At 56.7% G+C, this 17,310-nt stretch overlaps 1 protein-coding gene across 3 annotated transcripts in view; it reads left to right on the top strand.

The window, feature by feature from the left end:
• The window catches only part of GLIS1 (GLIS family zinc finger 1), a gene marked incomplete at its 3' end in the record, with an annotated part of 225,919 nt that overhangs the window by 203,311 nt on the left and 5,298 nt on the right, over nucleotides 1-17,310 (top strand). For all 3 annotated transcript variants that reach the window (XM_079926488.1, XM_079926487.1, XM_079926486.1), the window contains 4 exons: nucleotides 38-199; nucleotides 5,056-5,166; nucleotides 9,253-9,385; nucleotides 14,220-14,376. In XM_079926488.1, the coding sequence (XP_079782614.1) occupies nucleotides 38-199; nucleotides 5,056-5,166; nucleotides 9,253-9,385; nucleotides 14,220-14,376 (563 nt within the window). The remainder of the gene's footprint in view (nucleotides 1-37; nucleotides 200-5,055; nucleotides 5,167-9,252; nucleotides 9,386-14,219; nucleotides 14,377-17,310) is intronic.

Genomic DNA, 17,310 nt, shown 5'->3' with positions numbered 1-17,310 from the left:
GGGGCTGCAGAGCACCCCTCACCAGCCTTTCCTGCAGTTTGAGGGCTGCAGCAAGGCCTTCTCGAGGCTGGAGAACCTCAAGATCCACCTGCGGAGTCACACGGGCGAGAAGCCATACCTGTGCCAGCACCCGGGCTGTCAGAAGGCCTTCAGCAACTCCAGCGACCGCGCCAAGCACCAGCGCACCCACCTTGACACGGTAGGCCCGAGGGCAGAGGCCGAGGGTGGGGTTGGAGGACGCGCACTCTGCCCCCACTTGCCTAACGCAGGGCAGCAGGCAGCTCCAGGCAGAAACCCTGCCTGCCTCCTTGAGCCCTGTTGACATTTTGAGCGGGACGATTCTCTGTGGGGAGAGGGAAGTACTGTCAGTGTAGGATGTTTAGCAGTATCCCTGGCCTCTATCCATTAGACAGGAGCGATTTCCTACTTCCCAGTTATGACAACCAAAAATGTCCTTCAACGTTGCCAAAAACCCTGGGGAGGAGGAATTAAACTCACCCCTAGTTGAGAACCACTGCTTTAGCCCAAGGGTACCGGCCCAGGCACTAGTGTGGGCCCCACTGAGAGGGTGGGCTCCCATCCTGCATCCTATCCCCAGGCCTGTCAGTCACCCCCAGAGCAGGTCCTCCCTGCTCTTCCCACCCACTCCCTCCATGGAGACAGGCCAGAGGCTCTCCAGGGCCATTCTGTATCTCCCGGGCACGGTGGGTGAGGAGTTGAGGTGAGCAGGACCTAAGACTCCAGGCCCCTGGCATAGTGGCCTGGGCCCCAGATGCCCGTGTGTCCACCTCCTTTCCCTTGTTTGTGCCAGTGTGGTAACCTGCAGCTCCATCATGGCATCGGTCCAGGCATTCTCTCCTGTGCATACAGACCTCAGCGGTTAGCAGAGCACTTCCTAGAACATCGTCTCCCACGATCTCACAATGACCCTGCCAGTCGGGGGGTCACTAGCCCATTTGACAGATGAGGGAAGCAGGACTCTGGCCACTTCACTACTCAGCTGGAAGGTGGCAGAGCTGACTCAGAACTGGGCCTCACCCCAGTCTCCTAGGGCCTATGTGATGGGATGCACCCAGCCTGGGAGGCCCCCAGCCCTCATGTGCAGCAGGAGACGGGGCCGTAGCCAGATTCCACGCCTGGGCCACTGGCCTGTGTCTCTGCATTTTGTGCAAATGTTTGGGGAACTCTGCTGGTCGGGGACTGGGAGACCTGAGTGGCCGTCCAGCCCAGCCCATCCAGTATACAGACATACAGATGAAGAAACAGAGGCCCAGGAGGGCGACTGACCCCTCCAGGGTAAGTTGGAAGCCACATAACAATAGAGGTCAGAGCTAGAGGCCCTCTGGGGTTTTATAGCTGGGAAAACCAAGACCCAGAGAAGATGGGGGAAGTGGGTAGCAGAAAATAGCAGGAAGTTAGGTTTCGGGGCCAGGCCCAGGCCCCGGGCAGAATGTTCTACACATCTCCCCTGTCCCCTAATATCACACACACTGTCCCTCAGTTTAATCCTAGTGACAGACCACAAGGTGTAGGGGCCTATCCCCATCTTGCAAACAAAGAAACTGAAAGTCAGAGATGAAGTCATTGACTGTGACACAGCTGGTAAGTGGCGGAGCTGGGATGCCACCCAGTCTGCCTGCCCCCAAGTCTGCTGCCCCTTGCTGGAAAAGGGGAGAAGAGCCGAGGGGAGAGGGTGGGAAGGGAGAGCCCTCCCGCCAACCTGAGCCCGACTGCTGTCCCCACCCCGCCCCTCTCAGGCTCACTGTCACGGGTGTTGGGGACATGAAGTGAAGAGGTATCTTCTTCCCAAATCCCTCTGTCTCTGTTACCTTCTCACATGCCCAGCCCTTGGGGCCCTTGGCACCTGTCCCAACCCTGAGAGGCATGGCTTGTGCCCCAGCACCCTGGTTACATCTCCCAGAGGCCACAAGGCAGCCTCAACAGCACCAGGCCTCTCTGTACCCCGCTCCCCCCGGGCGACGTCCCTCCAGCATCTCGGGGTCACCTACCCTGACTCACCCCCTTCCTCCCTTCCCCTTACTGCACTTCCTGGACCCAGCCCCAAAGCAACATGCCTCTGGCCCCAGCTTGGTGTGTGAACAGAGCTCCAAGGGCTGGGTCGGGTCAGGCCCAGAATGAGCCCACAGGGTTGTCTCAGGCCTGCATCTCCTCAGAAGGTCCTGGTCAAGCCCGGGAGGTGCAGCCACCAAGCGCAGCCCCCGCGTACTCCAGCCCCATGGAGACATGTAGGCGGACCCCCCCGTGGCTAGTTTGCTTTCCCAGCGCCCGAGGCTCAGGCCCATTGGGTCAGCCCCATGTAGGCTGGGCCTTGTTTTCCAGAGAGGACCCAGTCGTGTCCCCAGCTCCCCTCTGGCACCAGAGAACATGGGATTCTCTCCGTGGGCAGGAAAGCAGTGGGACAGACTGGAGAGAACCAGCCTGGGTTCTAACCCTGGCCCTCCACCTGGTCCCAGAGGTCCCAGGACCGCCACCCATCCTCTCTGGCCTCAGTTTCCTCAAACATCTACCTCACATGAGAGGGATAGGGGATCAACTGAGGTGACAAATGTGGAGCCCAGACACAGGATCTGCACAGCAAACTTGAGTCCCTCCTTTCTTGACCTATGACTCACTGACTGAATGCTGACTACATCCTGCCATGTCCCAGGCACTCCATGTGGGGTTCATGTCCCGACTGCCACAGACCATCCTGCCCTGGCCTCCATTTCCTTATAGGGAAGAAGGGGGTGATAATCTCTCCTTTGCCCACTTCCCTGGACCCTTCAGGGCTGCAGAAGAGAGGGGGCACCCTAGCAGAGTGTCATGGGCACTCCACTCACTGTGAGATCTTGGGCAAAGCATCAGCCTTGATATCCTCATTGGCAAAGTGCGGATGCTTCTCACGGGGCGGGTGTGAGACTGAAAGGAGACCGTGGGTGGCCAGCCCCGAGCACAGGCCTGCACTGTGGGGGCTCAGTAGGTGAGGAGCTGTCTTGAGCACAGATCAGGAGGGCTCTATGAGGTGCTCCACGCTCACAGCACGGCCGTGAGCGTCCTGCTGTTAACGAGGCTTTGGAGCCGGTGTGGTGACTCCAGGCCCGGGGCTTGGCTTCTGCTTGGGACAGCCACAGGGTTTCCTGAGGGCTCATGAGGGAGCTGGGCCAGAGGAATGTTCTACACACGTCAGGCCCTGGAAAAACAAACACAGAGATGGGCCTTGTGCCCTCTTTCCAGGCGAGGGTGCCTGCACACACGGAGCTCTGTTTGTTTGCTTTTTGACAAAAGCGTGTGGATTTGTATCAGCGTCCCCAGGGGACCGGGCCTGGGGCAGGGCAGGGTAGGGCCCATGAGAGAAAGTGTGTGTGTGTGTGTGTGTGTGTGTGTGTGTGTGCGCACACGCACGCACGCGTGCATATGTTGGGGCAGGGAGCAGGCCTGTGTGAGACGGACCCTGTAGCGTGTTGGTCTGTGTCTGTGTCTCTGTGTGGTTGTGTGGGGACAGGTCTGAGGCCTGCCTTCCACCCTCCCGCCCATACCTTCCTTTCAGCAAGGCAAGCCTCTCACTGCTCTGTCTCTCTCTTTTTGCTCTCCTCCGTTTCTTTAACCTGGCAACTCTCCGTGGCAGCACCAAGGTATGGCCGTCTCTTTCTGCTTCCCCCTCCCCACGAGGTCCAGCAGGGCTGACTCGCCTTGAGGTTCGGGGGGGCAGTTCCAGTGGGCGTGTCTGACGGGGACATAGGCATCACCTCCAAACGTCCCCTCCCCATGACATCCCCTGCAGTCGCTGGAGGCCAGAAGGCCCCGAGAAATCGGAACCACTAGATGTGTTCAAAAAGGGCGTCTTAGGGACTTCAAGTAGCAGCTGGAGTCCGCAAGCAAGGTCTTGTGGAGGCCGCTACAGAGAGCTCAGAATTCAGTTAGAGCCACAGGGTCCCTGCCCTGGGTCAGACCCTGAGGCCTGAGATGAATCAGAAGGGAGCCTCCCCTGAGGAAATCTCACCACTGAACAGACCCAGCAGTGCAGGTGGACAGCACTGCCCGTGGAAGCTCGGGAGGTGGCAGTGGGAAGAAGACTTGAGGAAAGGCTGGAGAGGAGGTGACGGGGGCTGGGCGGTGGGTGTGCAGGGGCAGGGGGAGGGGTGAGGACTCAAGCAGGGCCCAAGTCACAAAGGGCCTTCCGTGCCCGGACGTGGGCTGTATCCAAGGGCACCAGGGAGCCAAGGGGGTTAGAAGGTGAGAGCGTGGCCAGGCCTGTGAGAAAGGCCCTCTGGCTGTGAGTGTGAGGGGAGGTTGGAGGCACAGAGAGCAGGGGGGGGTCTGGACAGGAACCAGGGGAGGCGGTGGGCATGCATTCGTTCTAGAGGAGGGATGGGGCTCTGAGGGGAAGGGACGCAAAGGGCACAGATGAAGGCACAGCCTCCCAGGGCTGTGTCTGAGATCCAGTTCCCTCTGGTCTCCTGTGACTGTTGGGTCAAGGACCTGTGATTCTGGACCCATGGCAAGTTTTGGTCAGTTGCTCCCGGCCCGGGCCCTGCCACTGTGCAGGTTGGCTCCATGTTTGCGCCCACCTTGCCCTGCGCTGTCGCCCTCTCCCCTTCTCCCTGCACCCCTCCCCCTCCTCCAAGGCAACAACCTCACTTTACTCATTCTCCACTTGCTGCTTCTCTGCAGCCATGAGCCCCAAAGGGTATATTTTCTCCAAACTAGTATTGGAGCTGAAAGAAAGAATCCTTAGGACTCAGTTGGCCCCAATTATGCAGAGGAGAAAAGTGAGACTCAAAGAGGGGAGGCGACTTACCCGAGGTCCCAGCATGAGGGTAGAATGGAGACACAAACCCCCTCCTTCACTGCCAGGCCAGGCACCTTCCCCGCACCCATCGGCAGGCCTGGCTGAGTCAGACCCCTCCTGGCCCAGGACACGGAGGGAGGGACAGGGTGTGAGCCTGCAGCCGCCCCTTGCCCAGTCGTCCCCCCCCCACTGCAGGCCATGCAGCGGTACCTCGGGCCTGGCAGGTGGACCCTCACTCACCCCACCTCTGCCCTCTGATGTTACAGAAGCCATACGCCTGCCAGATCCCTGGCTGCTCCAAGCGCTACACAGACCCCAGCTCCCTCCGCAAGCACGTGAAGGCCCATTCAGCCAAAGAGCAGCAGGTGCGTAAGAAGGTAAGAGGGCTCCGTTCCAGGCCCGTCTCTGCAGATGCCCCCACCCGGCCTCCCGGCCGCCCGTCCAGCATCAAGGCAGGTACAAGCCACACTGCTTGCGTGCATTCAGCCTTCCACATCCAAGGGTGCCACTGTCCCTTGCCCTCCATCTGCCTCCCACCAGCCCAAGTGTCCGGACAGTCCCTGACTTACGATGGTTTGACTTATGATGGTTCAACTTACAGTTGTTCAACTTTACGATGGTATTTTTACAAATTCAGTAAAAGCATACTTTGAATTTTGATCGTTTTCCAGGCCTGCGACGTGCAGTAGATCCTCTCTCGTGATGCTGGGCAGCGGCAGTGGCCACAGCTCCCAGTCAGCTGCACAATCACGAGGGTGAACAGCTGATATGCTAACAGCCATTCTGTTCCCAGACCTCCGTTCTGTTTTTCACTTTCAGGACAGTATCCAATATGTTACATGAGCTATTCAACACTTTATTATAAGATAGGCTTTGTGTTCGTGTAATTGTTCTGAGCACACTTAAGGTAGGTGAGGCTAAGCTATGGTGTTTGGTAGGTTAGGTGTATTAAATGCATTTTTGACTTGTGATATTTTCAACTTACAATGGGTTATTGGGGACGTGGTCCCATTATAAGCTGAGGAAGATCTGTACTTCCTCACCCTCAGCCAGCGGACATTTATCCACCCACAGACTGTCCACCAGCTCCTCTCTCATCCATCTGCCCACTGGCCATGGCTTGTTTATAAATATTTGATGTTAAGCGTCAAGGATGCAAAAATACAAAACCATGGTCCCCACCTTCAATGGGGACCTGGCAGTGAGAGACAGGCATAAAGAGATATGACAAAGACTGCAGTAGACGTGTGCAGAGAACAGTCAGGGCACAGAGAAGGGGCTCTAGCCCGTCAGGGTGGGAATGGGAGGGTCGTGGAAGAAGTGACATGGGGCCGGGGGTGGAGGCAGTGGTGTGTGCTCTGGCCAGCCTGCGGGCTCACCGCTACTAGCCCCATGGCCTTGGGAACGTGTCTTAGTGCCTTTGTTCCTCATATCCTCAGCTGTCAGATGGAGCAAAGAGGACTTGCTTTAAAGGGTTGTCATGTCATGTCATGTCCTTTAAAGGATTAAATGAGTAAATCTATGTCAAGGGTTTTGAACAGTCCTTGGCCAAAGTAAAAGTTCAGAACAGAAGTCGGTGGGTGTTGTCATTAAGTCTTGAAGAAGGAGTAAGCGTTGGGCCGGTGAAGACGGTGCGCAAGAGAGGAACTGAAGCTTAAATCACTATGCGAGGACCAGTGGGCCCCCTACCTGTCTCAGAGCTGAGCAGCAAGCCACACGAAGGGGAGGCGGGGGTGGGGGGCAGGACAGCCCAAAGCCCTGCAGAGGAGTCTGGGCTGTCCTGAGGACAGGGGGTACCATCGAGGGGTTATACGCAGAAAAGGGACACGTCACCCTGAAAGATGGCTCTGGGGCCTAGTAGAGAATGAATGGGTCGAGGTGGTTGGAGGGACATTCAAGGCAGGGAGGCCACTGCTGGGGAGCAGGGGAGACAGTGGGGGCTGACCTGGGGCAAGGTGGGAGGGGATTGGCTTTGGCGACTGCTTGGCTGGGCAGTGGGGGGACTGGCAGAAGGAGCATCAGTGTCAGACGTTTGGGGGCAAGATGGACAGACGGATGGTGGTCCCCTTCACCGAGAGAGAGAATCTAAGAGAGAAGCAGGTTTGCAGAAGAAAGCAGCAGGTTCTGTTCTGGACAGGCGGTGTGTGAGCCGCTGGGTTTAACCCACATCTCCTGAGGACCACCGGGGCCACGGGCGCTTGAGTGCCAGGGAGGGTGTGGGGGGAAGAGAAACACCAGGGGCCAATCTGGGGACATGAGCATGACAGAGGAGATCAGAGGGGGGAAGAGCCCATTGATTTGTTCGGCAAGGTTTACGGAGCAGCTCCTGTCCTCCAGGCACTGTTCTCAGAACTGTGGATACGGCGTGAATAAAGCAGAGAAAGGCCTAGAGGCTGGAGAAATAGACTGTTGTAGTCTGTGGGATGGGTGTATACAGAGATGAGGTGCTAGGAGCAAGCAGGCCTCAGTGGCAAAGACAATGAGGAGGGGACAGACAGGCTTGGGAGCCCCTGGAAGCAGTAGAGCAGAGAAGGGACATGTTCGCAGCATGGGCCACGAGCTCACCATGAACACACGTTCACCCTGAGAAAGGAGAGACGAGCCTGGTGCTTCACAGCCCGTATCTCATCTAGTCCTCACTATAACCCTCAGTATAACTAGGAAGTGGGCAATTTTCCCCCCATTTTAGAGATGTGGAAACTGAGGCTCAGCGAGGTAACACATCTCCCCAGAGCTGTTCAGCGTGGGAGTGACAGTGCCAGACCCATCTGCTTCCAGGGCCAAGCTCTCTCCAGTGCTCTCAGCTTGAGGGGCTTGGTCAGGGACAGGGAATGGCCCAGGCTCCACGCCAGGGGGGGCTTCTGTCCCAAGCGGACTGGTGCCCAAGGGCCAGAATCCTGCCCTGGTTTTCCCAGGCCCTGTGCTTGGCTTGCATTGAGCCCCAGGGACCTGGGGCCGCAGATCTGCAAACTTCCCAACAATAAGCAACCATTAAAAGCCATCGGGGATGATGTATCTTTCTGGGTAAAGCGACCCTTGTATTATGACAGCTCTTTGGCAGCCCTGCTGCGTTTCAGAGAGAATTAGAAATGCTTTTCTTCCTTAATTCTCCTCTCCCGCTGCTCCTAATCCGATCGACATTGCGGTCTGTAAGAACATGCCTTGGCCCTCTTTTGCCAGAAACTTAACTTACATGGAAAACAGCTGCTGGGTCAGGGAGCCGAGAGCCCATCGGGAGGCTGGGCATGCCTTCCCCAAGCCTGGGTGCTGGCCTAGCTGGCCTGGGCGGGTAGAAAAACCCTCAGGGCTGACTCCCAGCTGCTGTGTGACATGCGACAAGGCTCTTGCCTTCTCTGAGTCGGTTTTGTCCCAGATAAAATGAGGGTTTGGACAAGTCAATCTTCTGGACTCTGATGGTGGTCAGCTTTGGGATTTCCCTGGGAGAAGGGACCCTCCCATCCTGGTGCATGCCACCCTCCCCCATTGCCCGAGGGCCCCAACCAGCCCCTCCCTGTGCCCATCTGGCCCCATCTGGAGACGTGAAGATGGTCTGAGGTGTCGAGCTCAAGTCTGTCTTTAGGGACAGCTGAGGGCGGTTGGCCAAAGACTTGCCCACCCAAGCATACTCTTAGCCAACACCCTCAAGACCAGGTATCAACCCAGCGAGCCCACTGTCATGTGAGCCTGGGGGACTCCGCCAGTGGAGCCAGCCAGCCCTTGACACAGCACCTTCAACAAGCGTTCATGCCCATCCTCTCATCACTTCTCACAGCAGCCTGGCTTGAGGGGTATTGTTGCTTATTGCGGGCAGGGGAGGGGAGAGCCAGAGAGGAGACACTTAACTGCACGTGCCCCCTGTATCTTACTCCATGGCATCAGTCACCCCGGCAGCAGCCCCGAAAATGGGCCTCACAGAGCTCCAGCTACCTGGAAGGCCCCAGCTGCTGCACTTTGATGCCTTCTCGGCGTCTGTGCCGAGGCCACCCCTCCTGTGGGCGCTCCCAGCCAGAGACCGAGCTCGGCAGGCCCTGCAGGGATGTGAGACCAGACCCCTTCCTGGGAGACTTGGACCCCCCTGACTCCCAGCAGACTTTGGTTCCCTGAGGACTCCCTGGTACCTAGGCTCCCAGTCGAGGAAGCTTCCTCTCCCTCCCTCCTTCCCTTGGCCTGACGGCTCTCCCAGCCTGTCCAGCTCTCCCTGTTTTCTCTCACACAGGCACTCTCCCTATTAAAACCCTTGCATGTTCAATCTTCCCTTAGCATCTGCTCCTCAGCCCTGAACTAACACAACCTTAGCTGTGTACATAATTAGCTCCATTTGACAGTTGAGGAAACTGAGGTACAGTGAGGGAGGGGTCGTGCCCTGGGACCACTGTCCTTCCTGCCCTGTCCCCTAAAGCAAGGGTTGCCGGTGGGCAGGTGGTCTCGCGCTAACACTCTCTCTCTCTCTGCTCACTCCCCAGCTGCACATGTGCCCTGATGCTGAGGCCGATGTCCTGACCGAGTGTCTGGCCCTACAGCAGCTCCACGCATCCACACAGCTGGCTGCCAGCAATGGGAAGGGTGGCCGCACCCTGAGCCAGGAGCTGCTCCCAGGTACGCAAACAGGGAGGCAGGGCTAGGCGCACAGCCTGGAGGGGCCCCTTCCTGTACCCAGCCCTCCAGGAGGATGGCCAGGCTCTCTGGGCAGCGGGGGCCATGTGGGCATGACCTGCTGGAGGGCACCCACTCCTTAGGGCCTACTGACTCTGCAGCTTATCTGACCAGGTGTATGTTCCTTCACACTCCTCTGTGGCTCCCCGTTGCCCTTGGGATGAAGCCCAGGCTCCTCCCAGCTGGACCTCCCAGGCCTCACGGGGCCTAGGCACTCCTGGCGGCCTCCTGCCCCAACCTTGGCACGTTGGACGCAGTTCCCGAACACCTCTGCCTCTGAACCACTGTACACACCGTGCCAGCCTCCACTCCCCTCCCCTTCACGAAGGCAGCTCCTGCACTTCCTTCAGGACCTGCCTCAGGGCTCAGGCCTGGACCCCAACTTAAAGTCCCATGTATTCCCCACCACGACTCCTTGCTTCAAAGGAGAAAACCGAGGCTCTGAGAGGGTGGGCAGCTTGGCCATAATCAGTTCCAGCTCATCATAAGATAGGGCCCGCCAAACCCCTGGAACCCTGCAGCCTATCCATCCGGACACTCAGAGCCTCTCTGGTCCAGCCGAGGCAGCCTGTGTGTCCCTCCCAGCTGCCGCGGGCCATGGAGCAGGTCTCAGGCCCTGGCAGGGATTCCTAGATGCTTGGGAATCCAGCCCAGAAAAGGGCAGTGTGGCCTGTGGATTCCAGCTGATAATACTTGTGCTCTACCCGCTCCCCAACCCCCAAAGAAACCACAGTATCAGAGCAGAAAGCTTTTCCCACCCTTCGGGATTTCTTGAATTACCCCAACCATTTTAAACATTTTTTATTTTCTAGTTTTTTAAAATTCTCCCCCCACAGCCTTAGAGTTGCAGCAAATTTAAAACTGTGTCAAAGCACTTTACCAAACAACCTTGGGAAGAGAAGGTGTTTCCCCTTTCTCTAGGTAGCCCTTCACAGGGTCTGTGCTCATACAGGTCCACAAAGGTGAGGACACCCCAGGAGGATGGGTCCATGGAGGAGGGACCACACCCACCTCCCTCCAGCTAGGGGGCCCATCTGCCATGGCTGCTTCTCATAGGCTCAGAGTTGCTAAAATAGGGACCCTAGTAGAGAAGAGACCCTAGGGATGACCTAGTCTAGGGATAAAGGTTTGTGTCTCAAGTGCCAGCTGCCTGTGGCTGGAGCTGTGTGTTGAGAAGGATTCTGAGGCTCAGCAGGAAAGAGGGCTGGGACTGATTAATAATGGCTACTCTGGGGTCGAGGTCCTGCAGCTGCATCATTTTTACCCTGGGAAGACTCAGGTCTGGGCAGGAAAAGGACTGACCCAAGGTCATCCAGAAAAGTCAGCAGATCCAATCTGGAAGCCTGTTCTCCCAGATGCTATCCCAGGGCTTGTCCCAGGGACAGCAGTCGGAACCAGCAACAACCATCTCTTGAGCACCTGCTTGGGCCGGTCACTTTACAAACATCATCTCATCCAGTCACCAGTGAGCCCATGCTGCAGATGAGAAGTGAAGTCACTGAGGCAGCATCGTGGACGGGAAGGCACTGGGGTAATACCAAGCCTGCCCAGGGCTGCTCCGACAATGCGTGAGGGGTGTCTCCCCTGCCCTGAGCCTCCGTTCCCCGCCCCATCCCACACCTGCTGTTGGCAACAGATGGGACTGTGGATGTGATCCCTTATATGAACCCATGTGACTGAGAATTTTATCCTTATTTTTGTGTCTCATGGTGAAGGAGAAGAGTAACTATTTACTCATCCATCTCCTAATAATGCAACAGCCAACATTTATTGAATATGTGCTGCCCGGAGCCGTTCTAGAGCCTATACATATGTGTGTCAACTAACATAATCCTCACGTCAGCCTCAGAAAGTACATGCTCATATGCTCTTTCTTTTCCAGATGAGGAAACTGAGGCCTTGAGAGCTTAAGTAACTTTCTGCTGAGGTTCCACAACCAGTAAATGGCAGAGGCCAATTTCAACCCAGGCCATCTGGCTGCAGCCTGTGCCCTTAACCAAACCGTCTGCTGCCTCCCTGCTGCCAGTGCTACACCTCGCCATACTGAGCACCTACTGTGTGCCAGGCTCTGTTCTAGTCCCTGTCCTTGAGCTGCTTCCGGCACAGTGGGGAGAAAAGGACCAGCCAGGCAAACGCAGGAGTCCTGGGTCTCCCTGGGATTCGGCCGTCAGGTTCTTCTGCCGACCCTACAGCAGATAGATGCCTGAGGCACGGTTGGGAACAGATGTCGGGGCCAGAGGTTAAGTGCTCACGGCTGGTGATTGATGACAATGCTTTACAGGCTGAAGTGGTATGTTCTGGGGAGAGAACGGGCGGGCCCCATGTCCACATACTCAGCCGCCTACCGTGTGTTCATCCTCAGGGAGCTGTACAGAGAGGGACCTGGCCCAGGCAGGGCAAAGGCAGGGGGAATGGCACAGATTCGATGAGTATGGACAGAAGAGTCCAGAACAGAGGGGTGAGGTTAGGGAGGGGCTGGTGAGGGCGGCCTCAAATCTTCATTTGTCTGACTATAGGAAGCTCCCTCTAGCTTGTCTCTCACCAGGGAGGACCAGCTCTCTTTACAGGAAACCCCTGGCAGGACTCCCTCAGCTGACCCTGGTAACGTGATGGGCAGTAGGACATGAGAAGCATGAGGTCAGCACGGCTGAGGGAGAGGGAACAGGATTTATCAGGATTCTAGGCCTTCCCAGCTGTCAGACTCCCAAATGGGTTCAAGAAGGCAGGTGCGGAGTTGCCGTAGAGAGCAGTGAGCGGAGCAGGCCGTGAGCAGCGCTGAGCCAGGCCCCATCTGCAGAACCCCGCTCCTGTGCCTTCCTGACCAAGCTGGGAGGGGTGTGCGGCTGAAGGAGACGGCCGATGGATGTTGCCCGTGGGAACAGAGGTCCCCGAGATGGAGCGGGAGGGACTGGGGCTGAGAGGCAGAGGCTCCCAAGAGCCCATTCAGAGCCTGGGTCTCACAGCCGGCCCACAGTGAAGCCTGGACCAGAGCCCCCTAGCCAGACATCCAGGCTGCAGCCTGAGCTGGAGCCCCAGGCCATTTCCTGGGCCTGGCTCTACATGGACTTTCTCTTGGTATCACTTGGGAGGCCTGATTAGCTGCCCATTGCATGACTTGGGACAAATCACTGAAGTTCTTAAGACTGAGTTTCTTCATCTTAAAATGAGATCATATTATCTGCCCGATTGACAGTTGCTGAGATGCTTAAACTTGATACTGTGGAAAAAGAGCTTGACGTATAGTATATTCTTAATTAACTGTTGTTAATAATAGATTAGAATTTCACCTAATGTAACCCTTCCATAGGACGTCTGTTGCTCTAACTCCTGGCCAGGGGTTGCAAACCGTTTGGTCTACGACCTGTGCGGTGCCACAGTCCCCTACCGTAAACCCTGCCGGTTCACTTACTTTGCTCCCTGCCGTGCCACCTAAGGCACTGAGCTTGCAATCCCTGCCGTAGCCCTGCTCAGTTCCTGGTAGTAGTTCCCTGACTTGCAGGCCTGGGACGGGCTAGCCTTAGAACCACCTAAGAAGGTTAAAGTTCCTCCTTTACTGCATCCATGAAAAGTGTGTGGTGTGTTCGCAGATGGTCCTCATGCGGTGCTAAGAACATTGGGTCTGGATCCACGATGACCAGAGTGATATTCGACATGTAGCAGCTGACAGTCAGAGTGGACACTGCACCAGTGCAGCTTGGGGCACAGCCCCCAGGTCCACAGAGTCCTCCCAGGGCATCAACTTGATGAACTGATTTCTGGGAAAACGATGTCAATTTCTATTAATATTCGAATAAACATGGCCAGATTAAAGAAGGGCTGCAAAATTGGCCTCATTTTTTTTTTCAGATGAAATAGGGAATGTCAAAACTTGCAGCCTTTGCTGTGACCTTCTCAGGCTCTAGTCCCAGAGTTGGGGTTCCTTGCTGAAGGCATTTGGGAACTACTCTCAGACCCTCAGTTGGGACCCTGGACTGACTGGTGTCCCCCATTTGATTCACTAGCCCACCTGTCTTCTTAATAAGGGTGAGACCCTTGAGAGTAAAAGGTGATAAAAGGTGGTACCACCCTGCAGGTGTCTCTAGAGGTTTAGAATCTGAGACTAGAGCGTGGCTGACACCTCTCCTCGGTCAGGACCCTTGTGCAGTGTACAGCCCACACGGCCATCTGTGGCATCCCTCCTCCCAAGTCTCCCAGGCCAGCCTGCCATCCAGCTAGCACAGTCATCCTCTCTCCAGAACCCCTCACAGCAGACATCCCGGCACTGCTTGCACATCTCTGGGGTTGGGTAGTTAATTTCCTCCAAAGGCAGCCTGTGACCCTACAGCAGCTCTGCCTATTAGAAGGAACGGCCAGGCGTGGAGCTAGAGTCTGCTTCTCTCAAACGTCTCTTCATTCCAGGGTCTCTGTCTACTGGGGCTACACAGAGCAAGCCCCTTCTTTCCCAGAACAGCCCCAGAGGTTTGAGGCAGCCTGCTCCATTCAACACCCCTCTGCCCCAGTAAACACACATGTGCACACACACAGCCCGACCACCCCCTGCCTCTGACAGCCCCTGTCAGTCCACCTCTGCTCTCAGCACAGACCTCAGCCCCGCACACAACCCTTCAGCTACAGCATGAACAGAGCATCTCCCCGGTTTGGGCCCCTAGCCTTCTATGAATACAACCTCGCTGGTTTCCCTTCTTGTCTCTCTCCGCAGGCACACAGCTTCTGGGGCATCCACAGTCATCTCTAGGGAGTGGCCGAAGCCCAGTGATATTTGTTTGCTTCCCTGCAGGCGTGTATCCTGGCTCCATCACCCCCCATAACGGGCTCGCATCAAGCATCCTGCCCCCTATGCACGATGTCCCTTCCAGGCACCACCCACTGGACGCCACCACCAGTTCCCACCACCATCTGTCCCCTCTGCCCACGGCTGAGAGCACCAGGGATGGGTATGTACAGCAAGCCAGTCCTCCTCCGGGACAGCAGGTGGGCACCTGCACGGGCAGCAGGTGAGGGCAGGCGTCCCGCACACTCAGTGGTCGTTACTAATAATGAAAATAGCCAGCATTTATGCGGCACCTACAGGTACTGCGCTCTGTACCAAATACTCGCCGTGCACGATTTCATCAGTGCCTCACAGTAACCCTACCAGGTGGATGATATCGGTACGGGGCTTCTCGGTGCCTCACCTCGTGCTCCTTCCACTCCCTGGGGGGGCGGCCCTGGGAAGATGCTGCATCCCCACCCTACCCTGCATTCTGGGCTTCCACAGCCAGGCCTCCTTGGGAGCCTCACCCTGACTTCTCTTTGGCCTGCACCGTGTATTTGGTGAGCAGACTGCCCACTGCCCGCTCCAGAGAGGCCCGCCTGGTCTCGTCCCCACTTCTGGCCGATGCAGCTGTTACCGTTGGCCGGCCCGCCAGGGCTGTCCAGAAGCCCTTTCTGCAGGATCACTGCAGGGAGGGGGCCTCTTTCTGCATTCAGGGTGGTTCCCACTGTGGCCATTTAATTGGCTGGAAACGAGGAATGTGCTAATTGCTGGCCCCTAATGCTTCAGAAATCTGTTTTCCTTGCAAGTGGGCTGAGGGAAGCCTCACAGCCCTACCGCCTGCCCTCCCTGCCACTTTTGCTTGCTCAAAACTTGTCCCCCAAGTTTGACTTGATCAAACTCGTCCCCCAAGGCCTGTTCCCATCACCTTCCTCCTCCCCTGCCCTTCCTTCTCAAGGCTGCAGCCGTGGCCTGCCTGTGCGTGGGGCCACCAGCCTGAGTTCATTACCAAATTCGCTGTCCAGGGCTCCTCTTGCTACTCCCTCATCCGTTCATTCAGTGTCCAGTTATTGAGCCCCTGATGAGGGCAGGGCCCTGAGCCTGGTGCCGGGGCCACTGATGCCCCCAGCCAGCCCTGGTGAAGCTCCCTGTGATAGACCTACAGGGATTGAGGATGTGGGGCAAGTGCCCTCAGGGAAGAAAGCAGAAGGGGCTGTGGAAGCCCAGAGAAGAGCCCAGTGTGGTGGGGGAGGATGTCAGGGAAGGCTTCCTGGAGGTGGTGTTAAGCCGGGCCTCCAAGGTTAAGTAGGAGCTGGCCGAGTGGAGAGATTGGGAGGAAGGAGTAGCCAGAGTGTGGGCAGGTGTGGTGAGAGCTTGGTGTGTTCTGAGAAGCCTGAACCTTCGTGTGGGGTGATAGGTTCAGGAGAGCGGTCACCAGGCCATATCACGGGGCCTGTGACAGGACTCTGTCTGAAGGGTGTTGAGCAGTGAGCAGGTCAGGTTTGGGGATGAGAAGACACAGCCTGCAGTGTGGGGCTGGACTGCATCGTCCAAGGTGGGTGGATGGCAGCCTGAGCCAGCACCTGTGGGAGAGAGGAGGAACGCTCGGAAGACACGAGTGCCATGGAATGAGCAGGACTTGAGGACACTCTGGCTGGGTGGGGAGAGGAGGGCTGGTCAGAGATGAACCCCTGGGTGAGCAGGGAAGACTGGCTATGAGTAGGGGAAGAGCCACAAAGAGGCAGCATGATGGAGTGCAAAGGGGGACCCAGAAAACCAAGCCCTCCCCGAGCCTCAGTTTCTTCTTCTGTAAAATGGGCATTAAAATACTCTCCTCTAGGAAGGTGGTGAGGATCAGCTACACATGCCTGACATTGTATGTGTCACCCGGTACAGGTTCCTTGGACACTACCCCCCTGTCCCCCACCCACTGGCTCAGTCCACCTGTTCACCCACAGCCAGCCCCAAAACATCGCCAACCTAAGAAAAATAAACCAGAGTCCTTTCCCCTCTCAGGCCTGTGCACTCTGCTCCACCTCATTTGTCACCTCCCTGCCGCCTGCATAAGTGCCCATCAAGAATTCCTGCAGCGAGAGGCAGAGTGATGACAGGACGGAGACAGGACCCCAGGCCCGCTCGGTCACCCGTACCTGCAGGAGCAATGGGCAAGCCATCCCCACCAGCCAGGTGCCCAGGCTCCCCTGGGCTGCCCGAGAGAAAGGCCCTCACGCCTGACACCAGGCCCAGGCCCAGCTTGAATGGATTTCTTTTTTCAGCCCCTGAGAAGAGGCGGGGAAGGGGGGAAGGCCTTCAGCCTCCCCTTCCTGCCAAAGTCAACATGGAAGGCCACTCGTAGCTCCCTGGTGGTTTGCTGGGACGTTAAATAGCTTGACAGAATTATCTGATTCACTCAAAAATATGCTAAGAGGGCCTGACTTCATGACCAGATTTGTTTACCCTGGCTCAGAGAAGACGCTCAATAGGGTGGTTTTTTCTCCCCGGCCCTGTACGAGGTATGAAGCCCTCGTCTGCCAGGCCAGTGAGGTTTTATATTAATTTTTATAGGTTCCAATTGAAGCAAAAATATTTGATTTAGGGATCATCTGCGTGGCTCAGGAGAGGAGCTCCAGACGATCTTTCTTCCTTTTAAAGCGTTCAGGTAGAGCAGTAGAACCTCAACCTTCACGTCTGCTGAGGCGAGAGTCGTGTTCTGTTTAATTTCACTGGCTGTGAAGGTGGCAAATGGGAATTTACGGCAGGTTTGAGACAGGAGAAACAAACTTTGAAAATGCATGTTTTTTCCCCTTCGGATCTGGTTCTCCTTAAGTCTGCAGTGCTGTTAATCTCTGGATTTTGTAGCTGAGTGATTCAGAAGCCGGTTTGTTAGTATTTATCAGCTGTTTGCTATGTGCCAGGCCCGGTGCTGAGCAGGGAGTAACGGAGAGGACCGGGCCTGGCCCTCCCCGCAGGGGCTCCCAGGGGAGGGGACTGATAGGAAGTCGGGGAAGAGCTGGGCTGTGGGTGCCAGGATGGGGTGGGCATAAGACAGGAGGGTACCACCCAGCAGGCTGGAAGGAGGAAGGCCCACCCTCCTGGCCACACCTGGACCCAGCCT

Source organism: Stenella coeruleoalba (assembly GCF_951394435.1).
Source record: "Stenella coeruleoalba genome assembly, chromosome: 1".
NCBI classification, from domain to species: Eukaryota; Metazoa; Chordata; class Mammalia; order Artiodactyla; family Delphinidae; genus Stenella; species Stenella coeruleoalba.
Note: the sequence above shows the minus strand (reverse complement) of the source record. Positions and strands in the feature narration are given on the sequence as shown.